Source organism: Copadichromis virginalis, linkage group LG6 (assembly GCF_057382275.1).
Source record: "Copadichromis virginalis isolate Kocher_CV1m ecotype Utaka linkage group LG6, C_Virginalis_male_GT1.1, whole genome shotgun sequence".
Lineage (NCBI taxonomy): Eukaryota > Metazoa > Chordata > Actinopteri > Cichliformes > Cichlidae > Copadichromis > Copadichromis virginalis.
In genome coordinates, this window is record NC_140623.1 from 1,220,380 (window position 1) to 1,240,240 (window position 19,861).

General features: G+C 40.6%; 1 protein-coding gene across 1 annotated transcript in view; it reads right to left on the reverse strand.

The window, feature by feature from the left end:
- Positions 1-14,124: 14,124 nt before the first annotated feature.
- lcor (ligand dependent nuclear receptor corepressor) overlaps positions 14,125-19,861 on the reverse strand; it is a 77,477-nt gene continuing 71,740 nt past the window's right edge. Inside the window, exon 7 of the mRNA XM_085458166.1 lies at positions 14,125-16,654. Coding sequence (XP_085314292.1) covers positions 15,517-16,654 — 1,138 coding nt within the window. The 3' untranslated portion in view covers positions 14,125-15,516. The remainder of the gene's footprint in view (positions 16,655-19,861) is intronic.

A 19,861-nucleotide genomic window follows, 5' to 3' on the forward strand; every position in this document is an offset into this window, starting at 1 on the left:
AAATATTAACTTAGGTTGTCTTCAAGAGACACCACACAACTGTCACTGTTACATATACATAGAAAAGTGTCTTCTCCTCTACGTTGTCTGGTATGTGCAGACACCACACTAGTTCATTCCTTGATTGTCTTTTTTTGCCTGAATGTTTGGTGTTACGTAATGTAATAACCAAAAATGGTCAGCTACAAGGACTGGACTGAATATGAGTGAAAAGGGATCCAATCTTACAGAAAAAGACCTTCTGAAAGATTTTCACTTTTTTACAATCACAAGTAAGTCTGGGTGCTCGCACAAGACTTTTGCACAGTACCACATCGCCAGTATATCAAAAAGAAACTAACTGTGACATCATGATGTTCTACAACAACACATTTCTGTCCGTTACACAGCAGCATTGCTCAATGAAAAGAAGTGAACATATGATTTGGTGACATGAATCTTTGGCACCCACCTGTAAAGTCACTGCTGTTTGAAAACCATGGGTGTAAATTTCAGCTTGACTTATTGATGGAGGCAATGCATGCGGTAATTTGAGCTGAAAGTATGTGTTATATATTTTCATGATAGAAGGTCACACAAAATGCTTTTATTGGAAGATCTGAATAATAATCCATAGAGGGCTATAAACTCGGTCTTGAGGTTAGGGGTTTAATTAAAATTTTACCCCTATTTTCTATTTCATTATTCCTATTTTGAACACCTAGTTCCTGTGCACTGCAAAATACACCAAAATTGATCAATGCATGGTGCTGTGGCGAAAAGATTTTTCAATATCTATTTAATAAAGGCTGGAACAAAACAAAACGAGGTCAGACCTCCTAAAGTGAGTGGAACCTCCAAATTTTCACAATATTGATTCAGTGAGCCACAGATAAAGGGCTGGCATATATGTGTTCATGAGTGAAATAGGAAAACACACTTGCACACACAGATAAAGTATTTAAAGAGGGAGTCTTTTTGGAGCCTTAGGCATAGTGTGAGAAATAAATATTTGATAGGAGAGTGACCTACTTCATGTGCCCTGAAAAGTTATTTGTCTTTTCCTGCCTCCCACCACCTCTAAGGCCTCTATTCTTAGGCCCTGCAGCAGAGAAGGCCAGAGATAAAGATGGGGATAGTCACATTTGAAATGAAAGTAGAAAAGGAGAAAGAGGTGGGCATGGCCAAAGAATTAGAGAGCAGATTAAGATGTGAAGCGGAGAGGTGGTAATTGTTCAGCTGCTGGAGGCAGCTAGAGAGCCCATTCATACAAGTAATGTTATTGGTTGAATTAACATCTCACTACTTCAGGGCTGCTGGCTAATACAACAAAATAACACTGATGTAAAACCCTCAAGTAGATATATCAAGTGTGAGAGTAATCAGAAAATATGTCTAATAGTATGCTGGAGTTTTACTTGATATCATGCAGGTTATGTTTTTTTTGTTTTTTTTGTAAGATGTGTTTAAAGTTGACATTTGATAACTTACAGACACATTGCCTGTGTACATTATGAGAGAGTGCCCCTCCCTAAGCCTGGTTCTGCTGGAGGTTTCTTCCTGTTAATAGGGAGTTTTTCCTTCCCACTGTTGCCAAAGTGTTTGCTCATAGGGGGTCATGTGATTGTAGGGTCTACCTTACAATATAAAGCACCTTGAGGTGACTGTTGTTGTGATTTGGCACTGTATAAATACAAATTGAAATGAAGTGCCAACGGGACCAAATTATGCCCCAGATGAGTCCCCATTATATAATTTTGCATCTGCAAATCCTACGTTTGTTTCGTTGGACAAACTTAAAATGCATGGCTCCATGACTTTATTCTTTTTTTTTTTATTGCCATACATCATGATATTACATCCTGATGAATGGTGTATAGTAATATCTACACCCCAATGTTCAAGTGCCTCAATGTTCCTCTCATTGGGGCAGTGCTTGACCTTTAATATCTTTGAAACCCAGGAAGGGATGAGGGGTCAGACTCTCCTCCCTGGGGTTGCAAAAGTAATCCAGGTTGTACAAAAGCCTATGAGAAAATTGTTTTGTCTTTATTCGAGTTTCCTGATGTATTTATGTCCCCAGTTGCTCGTTTCAAGTATCTGGCCTACAAACCTTTCAGTTACCTGTGGTAACCACCGGTCATGAGGGAAAACTGTGTTTTCCTGACTGGTTGGTGAACGCTTGCTCTCGAATGCTAAAGCCCCATTCGTGCAGGGCTAGAGACTGGTCAGTGGGCCCCTGGCAATCACTCATCACTAGGGAAAAGTGTGTGTTCTGCTACCAGTTGGTGAGTGGTCGCTGGAAGTTGTTGACAGTCGTGAAACTGGATTTCAAAGAAATGAGATGCTACATTGAAAACCTTGTGTTGGATTTTGTCACTAGCAGGTTACGGTGGTTCCCAGTATTTGCATGATGCTGACTTGTGATACTGAAACTGTAAAAAGAGTGATGCAATTTTTAAAGACAGTCCATTGATCAAAGCTCAGCCTTGGTACTTGTTGCATCGAATCAGTACTTTGCATACGGGCAGGTTATGGTGTTCCTATGAAACAAAACACAAACTCAGACAAGACTCGAGGTATTTTCACAACAAAATTTATTAGAAGAATAGTGGTTTTGAAAAGAAGGTTCTAGCATCCAGTGAATACTACCTTACACAACATTACAGCTGAAATGTGTGGCAAAAATGGCAATTTTCTTTTTTCTTTTTTTTCTTCCTTTTTTACCAAATTGAATATAACATAACCAGTAAAATATTTTACACATGCACAAAGACAGATATAATCAGCGTCGCCTGATATTCAATGCAAAATAAAGTAAAAAAACAAACAAAAAAACAAAGGAACTCAAATCATCATCTTTAATCTTTTTATATAAAAAAAAATCACAGACATTATGAGATGATTTTTTATTCATTAGCCCAAACAAAAAATCAGATTTTGAATTCAAAACAGGAAGAAAGGGGGGAAATAAAAGTGTCAGTCAAACTAAAACCGATTATTGTGATCCTTGTTAAGTGCTCATTTACATGGACATTAATAACAGAAATCTAGAAGAATAAAAGTCCAACTCACAACGTACAAAATAGAATGAAAACAAATGAAAAACAAATTGTACATTGTACATAAATTAAACTACAATATGAGAAAATATTTTAAATTAGTTTCTTAGTCAAACTGTAAACAGTAGATATTGAAAAATGAGGTCCATCGGGGTATTTGGAGAACCTGTATGTAAGTGTGCATGCATGTGTGTATGTGTGTTTATGAGAGGTACAGTCCAGGTGGGACCAAACCGTGAAAGGGGGCTTGAGCGTCCTGAGCATCGGCACAGCGCCCCCCCCGAGGGCCCGCTGGACTGAAGGAATGAGGTATATCGTCAAACCAAAAAACAAAATCTCAGTGGAAAAGAGGAAAACAAAAAAAGAAGCCCAGCAGACCCCGTCTCGGGGCGTCCAGCCACCCGTTAAGAAGCGAGGTGAGATTACGAAATCTTAGAAACCTCAGCAGGACAAAAACCAAGAACAAGAAAAGAGGTTTTTTGTTCTCTCCAAACTAAAGTCTAAACCCCTGGACAACACTTCTTGCATCTACCAAATATTACAAGCCTTTTTCCAAACCAATCAGATTTATTTCTATCACAACAAAATCAGGTTACTACCAAAACCAACATTAGGAATGTAGAAAGTAATTGCAAGAGCTCTAACATGAAATACAGCTTTACATAGTTCTCACCAAACATCAGTGATGTGATTGTTGTAAGAGGTACAAAATTTAGGCAATATGTATACTACACTCCTGTCATCAAGACCAGGCCAATAAATAACTGCTTTGCATGACTAGTTCTTAGCATAAAACAGACATTGGAATCTGCCAAGCTGTGCGAAGCAACACAAACACTTAACATCCAGCAGAGGCATCAACCAATCACAGCAGAGATGAGTGGCTGTCTTAAAAAAACCCAGAAATTAAAAAACAAAATCACAGAACAAATGTGCACAACATCACTGAAAACTGCCCAGCAGATATTTGTACCCAAGTTAGACTCGCCTCGTTCCTGAACACAGCCGCAGGTTTGGTGACATAAGAGTCAGCTTAGCTTTGTAGAGAGGGTTACTAGGTTTTCCCTGAAGCTTTAGAAGAACTGAAGGCAGATCCATCACATTTCTCTGTTGTGTGTGGCTCCACAGTTGGTGGAGAAAAAAAACAAAGTTAGCACTTAAACCAGAGGGATACCTGAAGATGGCTTACTGTATCTTCTCTGGTTTTTAAACCAGCATTTGTAAAGGACCGTGGACGGCTTTAAAGACAATTTTAAAGCCAAACCACTGTTGTGTGCACTTGTCTGACGTGTTTATTTTAAGAGGTTAGCTTGGTGTAAGTCACTGTTAGGTTGGTGCTTCGTAGCAACACAATAATCAATTCCTGATTACTGCACAGAGAAAAAGCCATGGCACTTAACGCAAGTCAGAGAGAGAACAGGGTGCTTACAAAGACTCAGTAGTTATGAACTGAGAAGACAGCTAACATTCAGAACATACTAAACCTATCCAGAGGTTACAAAAAGAGACATGTAAGGCTAGAAAACGAGATGTAATTCCATGAGTAGAGGGCAAGACAGACTGTTTCGGATCAAATTTTGGCTGTAATTCGTTTTCATAGGAACAGGCTAATGAAATAAACTATAGTTAAAGTTGATCACTGCTAGGCCTCGATATAGATTAAGTACCTGAATAAGAGTGAGAGCAGTGTTGTCAAGGGTCCCTGAGGGTGTCTGGGTAATGCAATTTAGGTCTGTAAGGTGCCCAGAGAGAAGCATCTTTTACAGACAGAGATGCAGTTCTTCAAACTTGCACACTGTTTCATTGAGTTTCCATAAGAGCACAAAAAGATTAATGTTCCTTAAAAACAACTCTGAGACGAAAACATGGTTGAACTGAGGGGGAAAAAAGAAATCGAAAGAAGCAAGCTTTGCACATCGTTTCTTACATAGGCACACACATTCACACTCATACACTTGAAAAAAATTACTTTACACAAGGAAAACAGAATGATTGCAAAAGAGCTTTAGCCAAAAACTACTACGAAAGCTGTTGCAGTGACAAACAAACACCTTAGGTGCACCTTCTTATGAAAGGCGATTTTTTTTTCCCTCGGGGGGCTATATTTTATATTCAAAACATCCGAATCTGTCCTGCGGACAACATCCAAAGGAAAAGGAGAGCTTTTGGATTAACCAGCCTCTTCAAACAAAAGGACTGAGGGGTATGTACACCAGCATGCAAAAATATCAAGAGCGTCAACGTCCACGAAATCATCCGTCACTCCCAGCAAAGCGGTGTTTCGAGGGAGCCGCTTTTTCTAACAACTTCGCTGTCTGTTGGCTTCTGTGGAGAACCTGAACAGGGTTCATCACCCCTCCACTTCCTTCATTTAAAACAGTCTTTTCTTTTCTAGACATAAAAACACGCAAAAGCGTTCATTCTCAGTGCCTTCAGTATACAATTCCAACCCACCTGTGAAAAACCAGGCGAGGACTGATGGGTAAAGCCGATCTATATACACGACCATCCTGAAGATAAGCCATCACCCTCCCTGCAGCCCTTCAACCCACCCAGTGTGACTTCATATCTAAGTCATCTTCATACATATACTGTCTTTACAGTGTCCGCTTCAGGAAAAAAAGAAAAAAGAGACCCATCCGCTTACCCACCCATCCCCCCATTTCACAGAATCAGGCCTAAAAAGACTACAACTACACAAGATCCTAGTTTCACTACATTGTCTGTTAACAAAAAAACCAAAAACAACCTCGAGCCGCCCTGCCCCTTTGCCCTATGCTACATCATGGGAAAATAGCAAGCAAGAACAGAGTAAGAAAACAAACACCAAAAGCGACAGAGTGGGAGCGATTTCACCTAACATACTGCACTGGACTTCTGTATTGTTTCCCTGAATCATCAATGGAAAAGGCTCATCCTCTTCCTTTTCAAGATAAAAGTATATGACATTAGAGATTTTTATATACATATGCATTTGTGTTTATGTCTGTGTGGGGCTTGTATAGGTATATCTATGTGCACATATAGAGTATTCTTTTATTCTTAAATATGTATAGTTAAATTAGAGGTTTGTTGTGTTTGTGTTTTTTTTCTTACATTCAGTTTTAACAACAATAAAAAGTTGATAAAGAGGTATGCAAAGGGAACAAGGTGGGGAATGTGTGGTTTCAAGTGTTTCACATACAGCATTGGCCTTCATTCTATCAGCAAACCCACTTGGAGAAACAAAAGACTGGAGAGTCTGTTTTTTTAAACTTCCATCTTTTACGGGGATTCAAAGAATGTCTTCTGTGAATCTTTCTGAACCACTGGGAAATAGCAGTGTTTAAAATCGTCTTGAAAACAACAGCTCAATGCAGTGTGGGCTGTGAAAGGATTAAGACCAAGAATGTCGACAAATTAGAAAATAGAACATGTGGGAATGTGAAGCTAAATTAGTGTTTAAAAAAATAGACAAAGCAAAGTTGTGGAACCTTTACCGGCTACGACGCACTACATTTGGCAGGAGGAACAAAGAAAAATGACAAAAATGGAGATGAAAGTGTCCAGAGATGAGTGTTGATGGACAGGGTCTGACAATATAAGGAGGTCGTCAAGGTTACATGGATTTCTTGTCTGAGGTATTCTGTGTTGTAAGTTTTTTTCTTTTTTACATTTTTGCTCACCAAAAACACCAAGATGAAAAAAAAGAGCATCATCAAAGACTGAAAGAACAAACACAGCGTTATTTTTTCCCGCACGTGGATTCAAAGCGCTCGTTCGGTTTTATTTTTTTCTCTTCTTGTTTTTAATGGAGCAGCGTCCTGTAATTTTTACATTTGGGAAGGCAACAGCCTGAGTCTTGTTAGATCTCCAGAGAACCAACGAGCTGGGCTGTTAAACGAGCTCTGCATGAGCCTCCCCTGCTATGAGTTATTCAGATTTACAATCCTTGCTGTTTATAAAGCACTGGAAAAGTATTTGGCTAAAAAACAAAGTACAGAATTCATCAAAAACAATAAAATACCCTTTCAAGTGATGTTCTTGCTTCCAGATGAGTGTGAGGTCTCGTGACATTTAATCTTCTTTACAGTTTGGGAATTTGTATCTCACCCACCAAACTTCCTGTCTGACGACTGACCTCCAATATCCACTCAGCAAGTGCCAGTCTGTCTGACCTGACAATCGATCTCATGAGCCAGTGTTGTTCTTCAGCTTGACTAAAAATGCAGTGGTTATCTGCATGAAGTGTAGACTTCATAACTCGAAAGTAACAGAGGAGGTACGTGGCTGTCAAAGACGGCAAATTAAGCGAACGTCATAACGTGAAGGACGGCAAAAACAAGCTACAAGAGGATCACGGAAAACACACGGGCGATTTCAACAAAACACAACACCTGCTCACTTTTTTTTCTTGTTTTTCTTGCTCCCTCTCTCTCTCTCTTTTTTAAACGTAGAAACCAAAAGCCAAGCCCGAGCTCATTACCCTGAACCATCAAAACAAGAGATCAAACCTTTAAAACACGGAGTATATTTTGGGGAGAGTTCATAAAATTTACACTACAGCTGAAATGTTAACCAAATCCCATACGTAGAATTTCAGTGGGTTTTCTTTCCTTCTAGAAAGACTCAGTATTCCAGAGGATAGTGATCTCCTTGTTGCTAAAAGAGCCTCAAGCCCTGTCTTTAAAAAACAAATATGTACACAGTTAACCCAAGAAAAGAAAAGCTTCTGTGAAGAGTTACCAGAATAAAAACAGAACACCAGAAGAAGAAGAAGGAAATGACGTTTATGAAAAGGCCTGAAGAAAGGTGACAGACCTGCAGTGGCCCAGGAACGCCCCATCTCTCTGGGAACAAATGAGGCCCTGTCAGCCCTGCACCGCTCACGCTCCAATGACCAAAGATGCTGTGAGAATGACACATAACCACGGGACAAAAAGTGACGGTATCAAGAAGTTGATGATTAGTCTTCTGAGAAGTGTGTAAAGAGACGCGCCGGCATGACAGAGCATCACTGGAAACTTTTTATAGATAGGAAAGTCAAAATCTGACACATTTTCTGTAAGGAAAAAACCAACAGCCTGATAAAATCCTCTATGCAGCATTTAACTTCACCAGAGGTCCCTGAAAAGGGCTGATGAAGATTCACATGGATGTACAGCCTGGGAACGAATGAAAAATGAGTTTAACTACCTAAGAGGAAATACGCTTCAGTTTTCAAGTCAGCCTTGTGCAGCAGACTTCTCTGCATCTGAATAGTTTGCTACAGACATGACAGACTGAGGTAGCAACAATTTCAATCTTTGTGGTCTGTAGCATCGTGTCTTAGTCCAGTAGCATTTCCCTCAACACAAAGTACACTAGACAAAAGCAAATGAATCTGCCGCACTGCTTAAGTTCTACTAAAATATCCAAATTAGACCCTAAATCTTTGTGAACAGGTGTCAGCAGAGTTGGTTCTGAGTTCAGAGGAACAGAGACCAGCTGGTCCATGTAAGTGGCTGTAAAGGGCCAGACACACCTCCACACGGGAACGATGCTGCAAGATTGTCATGGCAACACACAAGAGCACCTCAGAGTTCCTTCACAAAGCCCGAAATTGCATTTTCATCCCCCCCCCAATTGTACCTAAAAGCTTCAGATCAGCAGTAAAGTAATGTAGAGTTCTGAAGTGAATTTCAGCATCATCTCAATAAAAGCCTCATGTTAAACCGTATCGTGGGGGTGGGGAAGGCGACCTTCGGCGGCCTTTATTCTTCTCCACTTCACTTAGATTTCACCGTTGCACTCCCATCCACCTCCTCAGACCACTGCATCTATCTGTCTGTAAGGAGGGCTGAGATGCACACCAGCAAAGAGGGCCTGCTGGGTAAGGAAAATAAAAAAACGTGTGCCTGTGTGCCTCTCACGGTTTAATCAAGCAAGGTAACAGGAGGGTGGGGCTGTGAATTTTAAACCTACAAATTTGACCCGAATCTCACAACGTTTTCTTTGAAGGAAAAATGCCACTCTTCAAGCTACTTTGTAATTTCAACCAGGTTGTTAGATTATACTTGATTAAGAAACCAACCCTTGAGCACTAGATTTGAGATTGTGTCTTCAAATTCAAGATTAGAGTCTTCAAAAAGGCACTCTTGATTCCACTGATTGAACAACTTTATGTAATCACTTATTCGGCCCCGTAAAAATAATCAAAGCCTACTGGAAAAATGTTCAAATAACTTTTTATCCTTGGAGGGCATTATTAGTTTGTGATTTGTGCCAAAATACCCTGGCACGTCCACATTTCTTTAATGCTGTTAAACAGCAGCGAGTGAAGGAGTCTGTTGTGTTGATTGCTGCAGATCAGCATCATTCCAGAGGCGTGTCTGGCCTTTAAGACCTGTACTCAGCTCTGCTTTCAAAGCCAACCTGCTCCTGAGTGACTGCTTGTCACAAACACTTTGACATTTAAAAAACTTGGCATCACGCTCCACGTCAGAGGAAATGCACATTTCAACAGACCTCTTAGCAGCGCTTGTACAAATGTGTCGAGAAGAAACAGCACAGCTTACGATGGACGAGGAGAACTGTAACTGTTAGTTGATGCCGATTCTTACTTTGGAAAACTGCGTTCCGAGTGCAGTAGATTCTGTTGCAAGAGAGCAAAAATGATTCTTGGATATGCAGTTGGATATGTGGTTAAAAGAAAAATCCACCCCAAAGCACACTGGGCATATTTTTCTCAGACATGTGTCCAAAACTGGGATTAATTGTGGACTTAATCCATCATTTTAACTACTGGTGATATGCTGTGCATTCCTGCAGCTGGTTCTTAGACTCCAGAATCATTTTTGTCTTTAAGTAGATAAATCCAAGCCTAAAGCTCAAATTGTCTCAAGAGACCAGCGTGCAATCCTGCAAGAGACAGTCGAGGAGCAATGCTTACTTTACCTTTATATGATTTGAAGTGTCTCGCTATAGGTCAAATGTGGGATTTTATTTAAAAACAGATAAAGAAAATGCTCCTTCGAACATGCCTTCTAAATAAGACTTGAATGATTTATTGACGAGAAGTCATCCTTCATGTTTGTGCTTTTTGGCAAGCAGATACAACGCTTTACGTTCTTTCTATATCAAATAAACAGCACGTTCTGCTATTGATTTCCCCACATCCAACCAAAACCAAATGCAGCCCTCGACTCTAAATTGTTCCATTTCTATTGCCTCACCACCCAATAAATTCATCCCCATCCTCCAGGCCCCGTGAAAAGAAGTCCTGGGAATTGAGGGTTGTCACTTACAGCAGCAAAAATAGACTAGGTAGCTTGAAGGAAATGTTCTAAAAAAGACTGCAGGAATGCACAAAGCACCACAGACTGGCCACTTAGAAGAGAACAACTGTAGGGAGGATTTTTCCTTTACCAGAAAAAAGGAAAAGGAGTCTTTGTTGAAAGGCAAGAAACAAACAAAGTGATTTTCACAGAGGCAGTGCCTGCAGTGCCCCAGTGTGCCAGATCAAAATCAGCCAGCAGGGCTGATGTTCTGCAGGCTGTGGACAAAACACACCCACCTGCTTCTAAAAGAGACACGGCAGACTCCAGCTTCATAATTATACATATAATCCGCCCACACAAAGTGTGGCTACCTGATGAGGAGCGAGAATGTGTGTTGCTGTGGGTGCGTCACGTCTCTATTGGTTTGTGTGCGTGCGCGCGCTCTGTGCTAACAAGAATACAGAACTGTATTCATGGAAACCTGGCTTCTGGCTTTTAAAGAATTCATTTTTCTTTTTTGTTTAACAAACAAATATGCCATTTGAAGAACAACAGTACAAACAATCACAAGAAAAAAAATTTCAAAATCTGCGTATGTCAGTTACATCTAAAAATCTGGAAACGAGCCGCACTAAAAATCCTGATTCTTCTGGTTTGTGTGTTTCTAATATACAATCAGCTGCTTTGAAGTGGTCAGACCTGAGGTATAAATGACAACCAGATATGCAGCGTGACAGAATAAGAAACAGACGCAACTTCTCTGCGGAGAGGTGCACGGCAATCGTATACAATTCTTTCCTTCCTGGTATCCCACCACATCGTGCACCGCCCAGTGACAGAACGGCGCATCCCGTGTCGTCTAATAAGTGAGGTTACAGTAGTTGTTTTGTTTGTTTTTTTGACATTTTTTTCTCTTTTTTATATCTTTGTCAGTCTTTCTCTCAGAAGAAAAAAAACCCAAATTGAATTACAACCGACCTAAAAAAAACAAACAAAGAGAAACTGATTAGCTCACATGAAGATGCAAAAAACAGTAAAAATAAATACATACATATTCATAAGATATAGCTTTTTTTCATTTTGAACATCATTAAGGACATTTTCCTGTGCGTGCTGCGTTTTTTTTGTTTTGTTTGGGAATACAGTGTCAAATGTTTAGGAAAAAAATCACAGCTCATAAAGGAAGGTTAACTTGTCCACCTGTCCCCCAATCTCCACTGCTGGGTCTCTGATTTCTCTGGGTTTGAGAAAGAAAAAGGACAAAATGTACCCTGGTCAGGTTTCATCCTGGAGTTCTGTTACACTTGGAAACAAACATATGTATATTTAAAAACACGTATTCCTTCTCAAACCAGGGTGGAACCAACCTGACTCACTGCCTCCAGGGTGAAACCAGATGACTGAATCTGTAAATGTTTGGAATTTTAGTAGGAAGAGGGTTTCACTCTCCCATATAAGACCAACCTAAACCTGGGATAGCTGTATAGTCCCCTATGCTATAATGTTTTTTCGCAAATAAAAAAATACCTTAAAAGCGGTGGGTGGCAAGTATTGGTCAGTCAGACACTTGACGTGTCTTTTTTTGCAATGTGAAGGCAAAACAAAGAAGAAAAGCTTATAAAAGCATAGAAACAGTGGAGGATACTGTATTTCCCAGAGTATCAACTACACCTTTGCCAAGCTCCCAGGTAAGGGATACGTGAAAGTACGAGGCACGGAAAGGAGTTCTGAGAATGAGGTATAGCACTTGGTCTCTACTGACCAAGTTAGCATGTTGTATGTGAGCGCGTGCGTGCGTACACACGTCTACTAATTCAGTACAGGTAGTTAAGTCATGCGCCATTTTCCGACTGACAAATATTGCTGCCCATCCCACTGGCTCGATCCTGAGACATTTGCGGTATTAAAGGCTACTGAAAACGACTGTGTTTCCAATGACAGCAGCAGAAAGCAAAAGGAGAGAAAGCAACAGTCTGTTAAAAAAAAAAAATCAAGCATCTGCAGACTGCTGTTCGACGGATTCATGTCACTAACTTGAGTGTTTGTTATTCTGTCAGAATATAAATAGATAGACACGTAAGTGAGACTCGGTTGCAAGGAGGAGGACATTTTCGGACAGGGGGAGCGGTTAACCACATGACTATAAACAATCAACGAAACCCAAGAGAAAAAGAAACAAAATAAATATATGTGTATATATAAATGGCATGCACCTCAGTAGATAAGTTCAGGCTGAAAATGGGACTTGTACTTTTAGAAAGCAATGACAAATACAGAGCCAAAGCCAGATGTAACATAACAGGTTCAAGAAAGGTCGAGAGGAAAGTTTTGTAGATGATTTAGTCACTTGAATAAATTATACAGCAGATATTGTTTGGCCCTCAAGGAATCGCCTCTCTCAGGGGATTTCAGTCAAAGTGCCAATTGAGTTAATTTATGCACACATGACGCCAATTACATAATGCATAAATGGGTTGTTTTTTTTTTTTTAAAAAAAAAACATATTACAGGACCAGGGAGATTGGTGTGAGAGAACACAATGTGAGATGTGTTTTGTTCCTACTTTCATTCACAGCTTTGGTGTGAAGGCAGGTTCATAACAAGTGCTTTACTATCACCACTCAGGCTTTGATCCTGTTTTAACTATCAGATCAGTGCATTGTCCTTCGCTGGGTCCAACTTGATGCACGCGGCAACCTTTTAGACACTTCAAATGCTCAGCATTGGCAAAGTGTTGGACGCATTTCATGCATATTGATTCCTGGCTATGTTGTCCCAGGATTACTACTTTTTATTGTTGTTGTTGTTTTTTTTAGTTACTTCAGTTAGCTTTGCATGCCTGGCAGTCACACAAAGTGGACAACCAGTAACCCCAGGGGTGGGAGAAGATTGCAACAGGTAGTAAATGATTCTAATCATAACTAGATTGTGATTGATTCAATACTTAACTGTGTTGGATTATTATTACTCTCAAGATTAATATTCTGAATTGGCCCAAACCCAAAATCAGCCAAAAATAGTGGTGCATGCCATTTGTTAAAAGAGAATAAACAAAATCAAATCAAATAAATAAAATGTACAATACATTTCAAAAGGAGTGAATCATCGTCATTTCATCTGAGCAGAGAGTTACAATTCTCATGTCAAAAATCTCACAGACTGGGTGAGCACCAGGCAGTGTCAGGAGCGAAGAGCGACATTTAGCGACGAAGGGGAGGGGAAAACAACGAGACAACACTACACAAAACTGAACTTGTTCAAGCTGTCAAACTTTTTTTCTTTTCTTTTTAAATGGTGGAGGTAATTGAGAGGAAAATAAGTGGTTTGGATCCAAGCTGCACCTTTCAGAAACACTAAAGCTTTTTTTATGCCATCTCTCTGACCTCCTCATTGCCTCCTCTGTTGTATTCCTCAGAAAAGAGCTACACTGCATGCATAACCTTAAACTTTCTTTCTCCTTTGTTTTTCTTCTTGTGTTTAAAAAGTGCTATCTTAGAGGTTCAGCGCCATAAATCCACAAATCCACAAAGGTCTATCTGCTGCTATGGCACCGCCATATTATCCATATGGCCCTCCCAGAGTCAAAGCACTGGTGAGAAGCTTGCCGTGTCCTCTTTTCATCTACTATTAGGTCCAACAGGAAATTACCATATTTGTAATCCACATCTGTCTCAGTTACCCTGAGTTAAAAATGAGGAGAGAGAAAAAACACCCAGAATCATGGATTGGCTTTTACATATTCAGTCATAATAAGTTATAATATATTAAAATCTGCCTTTCCCCCACCTACCAACTACCCCTGCCCACTGCATATTACCCACCCACCACCCCAAACTGAACACCCCACAATAAATGCACATTGTTGTAGTAAACTGCCTTTAAAACCATCTTTGAAGTTTTAGGGAGAAGAATTTATTTTAAAACTCATGTGAGTTGCTTCTGCTTGGTTTTGATTAGAAAAAGGAAAGAAAAAACAACATCAGCAATATGGTGTCATTAGCTAAGAAGCCAAAATCCATTAGCTTAGGTTAACTAAAGCCTCTATAGGAACTGGATAATGAACTGGGTAGCAGCACAGTTTCACATTCTGATCCTAAAAGGCATTTGTCCAGTAACGATCTTCATGAGAGGGTGAGCTCACTTTAGTCACCGTTTGCGGGTGGCTCCGGCTTTCCAGGATCAGCAGTGAGAGACTGATGGAGGTCCGTGAGGTAGCATTCCGCCTTAAAACCCCCCCGCTGATCCATAAGCAGATCACCCCTTAAATTGTCCCTTGGCAAAAAAGAGGGTTAAAGAAGCCTCCTGCATCTGAATATGAATCAGCGTATGCAGGCGATGTGCACCTCTGACCCTTTGCAAAGTTGTGACTGGGCTTCAGAGACAGACCATAATAAGTGCATGATGCATGGGCAACAATGCCGAGGTAACCTGGTCTGTAAGCGCCAGACTCAAAATGTAGTGCAAAAGAAAGCAAAACAAATCAAACGAAAAGATAGAGGAAAAGAATTCGATTACAGAAGTCAGTAGTGTCCACGAAACTCACAAACATGCATCCCTGAATGACTTTTGTGTCTTCTCGTTCATAAAAAGGATGGGTTATTCTTGCTTTTCGTCCGCACGGAAATTAGCAGAATATTTGAAGGAGGAAAGAAAAGGATTTTCAGTTAAAGCGTCATGGCTACCTGGCAATAAGAGAGTGGGTTTGATTCCGAACCCTAACTGAGGAATATCAATGGTACAATTAAACCTTACAGTTGCAATTTTGAGCTAGTACTTGATGAGCAAGAGGGGAGTGATAAAGGGACCAATTTGTCACTTCTTCTAAGGAGTTAATTTTCAACCTTCCCCTTATTTTTCCCCATCATTATCATATTAATCCAAAGCAGACTGCATTTATAAGCAGCAATGCTTCAGTGTATCAAGTTCATAAAAGACGGGAGAGAATTTTTGGGGGTTGGGGATTATCAGCATGCGTAAATAATTGTCATTTACCTAATGTCTTTAGCTGCATTTGTTAAGCCCCTGAATAGAAAAGCTGAACAAATGCTTCTATAGCATCGCTCAAATGACACTAGTTAAGAACCATCCGATTAGTTGTGTCTCTCCAGTTTAAGAATCCTCCTCATATAATCCCTGCATTTGTGCTCACCCAGATACTGCAAAGTAAATTGGCACAAATAAAGCCCCATCCATTTTCAAATTACTTAAGTCAGTTGAGGTTTACATGTGTAAGTCGTTTAGTCGATCGGTTTGAAATCATCATCGATTTCTTCTTTTACATTGTCCTTGAGCTCGGCAGCTGCTAGCGATGCACCGTCGCCTCGTGGGGTTGCAGTGGGCGTGTTCTCTGACTCGTTGGGAAACTCCTGGCTTCCTGCTTCCATCTTCATCATCAGCTTGAGCTTCTTCTTTGGGGGGTTCTTCAGGGTCCCCATGCGCTCCTTGACCTTGTACTCCAGGGTGCTGTGTGGGATCCCATACATGTTCTGTGCCTTGGACACGCTCATCTTCCCGCTCATCACTACAGCTATGGCCTCCTCCAGAATCTCACTGTTGTACTGGCGATATCGGCCTCTCTTCTTCCTTGGCTGCTTGGAGCTTGGGTCCCCTTCCACATCTGAGATGGAGTACGCCGGCCCAGAACTTGAGTGGTCCAAGTCTGAGTTCCAATATTCAGCAGCCCCATCCAAGAGGCTCCCAAGGCTTCCTCCTCGGCGGTTCTGCTTTGGCAGAATGGCTCTTAGCTTCCGGCTCAGAGTGTTGTCCCCATGGCCACCACCCCCGACCCCCATTGCACCGTAGCCATAAAGCTCAGAGGAATGGGAATCCCAGGAAAGATCCATGCCCCGAACCTGGGGGATTTTCAGGTCAACAGGCGGAGAGTGGCCTTGGTCTCTCTTTCCTTCAATGTGATGATGTTGGGCCTTGGAAACCTGATTGTGGTGGTGATGATGAAGGGAACTCTTAAAGGTGAAGGCTCCGTGGTGGTTGTGGTGTTGATGCTCCAGGAATGTAGGCAGGTCTTTGAGGTCGCTCAAAGCTCCACTGGCCTGCTTCAGCTTCATTAGGCTTTCAAGGTGAGCCTTACTTCCCCAAAATGAAGAAGAACCCTTTTGGCCAAGCAAGGAATGGGACTGGCTATGACTGAGCAAGCCAGCTGACTCTAGATTAGACAGTGAAAGAGCAGGAGGTTGACTCAGAAGGCGATGCTTCTGGCTGAGAAGCTCTTCCTTAATACGCAGCGAGCGGGCCAGTGGGGGCTTGAAGGAGTTAGAGTTGACGTAGTTCTCCCTCATTGCGTCCTGCAAACTTTTCTGCAGCAGCCCATCCTCCTCTTCCGCCTCTGGCAGGGTATGATCTGCTTTGATTGAAAGTCTGGATGGAGAAGAAGACGAAGAAAAGAACTTCAGGAACACAGTTCTTCATATAAGATCAAAGTTATTTTTAAGACAGGGGTAGATTTGAAACAACTGAGGTAATTACAAAAAGAGAAAAGAGCAACAGACCGTATCTTGCACTTATATGAACTGATGCTTTAATACATACAGTATTGAGTGATTAATTAAAGCTAAAACTGACAACCTAATAAAACAAATCTTTCACATCTTTTATGCAACACGTTTTCTTTTTAAGCAGAACATTTGCTGTTTCCCACATTATTACTGAGCATCAATTAGCTATTTGCAGTTACTGCAGCTGCATTTAATATAATGTAGCACAAGGATGCATGGCATTATAGTTTTTTCTTTGGTCTAAATAAATCTCAATTGCTGCTTTTTTATGTAACCCACTGCATGAAGGTGGTTTAATTTTGCCGTTACCAACAGAACTGAATTGTATTTATATTTCTACAGCAATAACCAGTTGCCTTCCATAGTCTCTCCTTGCATGAGACACGGTAGTCAGATGTTAACTAACAGATGCCAGGGTTGGTAAATAGTTGCTGTGATGGAAATCCTTGTTCTAATCATTATTATTTAAGTATTACTGCCAGCTGCAGTGAAGGTGGAGTAAGTCTGGACCACAGGGCAAGAGGTTCTCTAGAGGGGAAGTTGAATGATATCAAAGACTGTCACAATAGAAACAGGCTAAGCCTTCTGATAAACACGGGGCAGGAAGGGCTGACTGGCCTGAACATGACCTCCAAAATTGTTTCAAATATATGAAGAAATAATTAAAAATAATAAACATGCCAAAATGAGCTGCCCAATGTTAGGTTGGTTGTTAACGTACCTGGACGATGTGCCCAAATAAAGGATACGGCTGTGACTGCACTTTTTGAGTAGGAGAACACCAACAGATGCCAAAGAATATTACAGGTATCAGCCACAATCATTGGTTGTCATCAAACTTCAAAGTCCATATGAGTGCGTTATCAATTAGAAGCACTATTCACAAATAGAAGATTTGTCCAGATACATTTCAGGATAACAGCAATCCACTGGTGGTGAGGCTCATAGGCCTGGTGCCTCAGGACTTTTGAGACATTTCAATCCTTAGAAGGAAGACCTATCCTCATAGGCTTAAGGTGCTGTTTCTAACTGTGTTTTAATCGTGTTGTGCAAATACTTCACCAAGGTTTACCTGCTGGGCTATAGCCTTGTTTGTCAGCAGGAAATCTGTTGCTATGTTAGGGTAAGAAAAAAAGCATCTGAGTGTCTGTCAGTTTTCACCTAATATTTTTCTGTTATGGTAACCTTGATCGCAATATCATTCATATTAGCAACAAACACAGGTGATCAGACAGGAACCAAGACTATCACAGAGTATTTGGGGTAAAATGAGGAAGCCGTAAACTAAACTAAAACCTGCACACCACTACATCATGCCCAAATTTAACATAACATCTCAGTGCAGCAGTTGCAGTCGCATATGCTCTCTGAATCGAACCTGTTTCAATCCATATTTGACCTACAGTACAGATCAAAGGTTTTCATGAAAATGACCACCGCAATTAGCATAAATTGTTTATTCCCTCCTGACGCACACATGTACACACATGATTCTTAACACAACCTCAAGGAAAATTATGTTCATCAATAGTTAACAGAATGCAATGCAAAGAAAGTTCACTAAGACACTGACAAAGGCTTCTTTTCTGCAGGACAAAGTCATGTTGATATTGCTATTGTAACACTGTTGGGTTGATGAAACAAATCTATATAAACTTACCATTAAACTAATGATAGTTCATTAGAGTAAAATCAATAAGTGAAGAATAAAAGTGGAGAAATGTGGAGAAACTGAATATGGACACAATCTCTTCAAGACCTGCAGTCCTGTGCTCAGCTTTACAAAGAAAGTGTATTTTCTGTAAAATCAAGAATCTAACTGACTTTAATTCAACTGAATTCAGTTTTATTTATATAGCGTCAAATCCCAACTGCAGTCACCTCAAGGCGCTTTATATACGGAGGAAAATTATAACAATCAAACATCCCCCTTTGAACAATCAAATGGCGACAGTGGGAAGGAAAAACTCCCTTTTAATAGGAAGAAAGCTTGAACAGAACCAGGATCTGGAAGTGGCAAACATCTGCCATGACCAAGGGACAAAAAACACAGTTTAAAAGAGAGTCAGAGATTAATAATAACTAATTAATACATTTATCATCAGAACAATGTAATTCATCCAGTTCAAGATCCATCGCAATTCTCGCCCACAAATTAACAAATGTGACCTTTTTCCCATTAGGCTTTCATTGTGGTGAAGTTCGGTTAAATTCTGACCAACACTCCAGGAGGTGGAGTGATTTTTGTGAACTGTAGACAGAGAGATTATGCCTCGCCACAACATACCCTTATGAATCCTTTGGCTGGATGAACGAATAGCATAGTACCGAATATAAACACAAACTCTTTTTATTGTCTACATGATTTAAAATCTTTAACATCTGAGAAAGATTTACTAGATTCTCGATGAAAGAAACACTTTCTTGATCATCTACATGTTGTAGCTGTGCACTGTCACCTGGGGGCAGTGTCAAAACATGTGGAACAACTATGGACTACTCTTGCGAAGTAGCCTACAGATCAGTGTTTGTGGGCTGCTGTTAATCTTTTAGCTTAGCCCCTGCCACGGAGAACACAGCAGTCATAACAGACAAAGAGATTTTTGAAGTGGACTGAAACTGAGTGTTAAAAACTGTGCAAAATATTTGCTTTGCTTCTTCTGTGGGCTTCTTTAAATTTCTGATTATTTTTTCACACTTTTTCTCCTTCCTGTTTAAACCTACTTTTCAACCAGTCAGCATTCTTCCTACACAGAGCATCATCACTGTCAGCCTACACGCCGTTGCTTTTTTGAAGTACCGCATGCAAGCACGTCTGTGTTGGTTGCATACCCAAAAATCCTGCATAGCCAAAAAACCTACGCAAAACTGACACATACGTGGTTCCATGAATTACACTTAATGGTGGGGGGAGCAGCAAGACCCCAACAGAGACACAGACCAGGAATCAATGACAACAGTTATGTCACAGAAGGGAGGAGGGCTTGGGGTGGATGTGGGTTGAAAAGTGGCTTGCAGATGTGCAGCAACTGTGGGCAGCTGATGAGTGGAAGGGTGTCAGCTAAGTGCC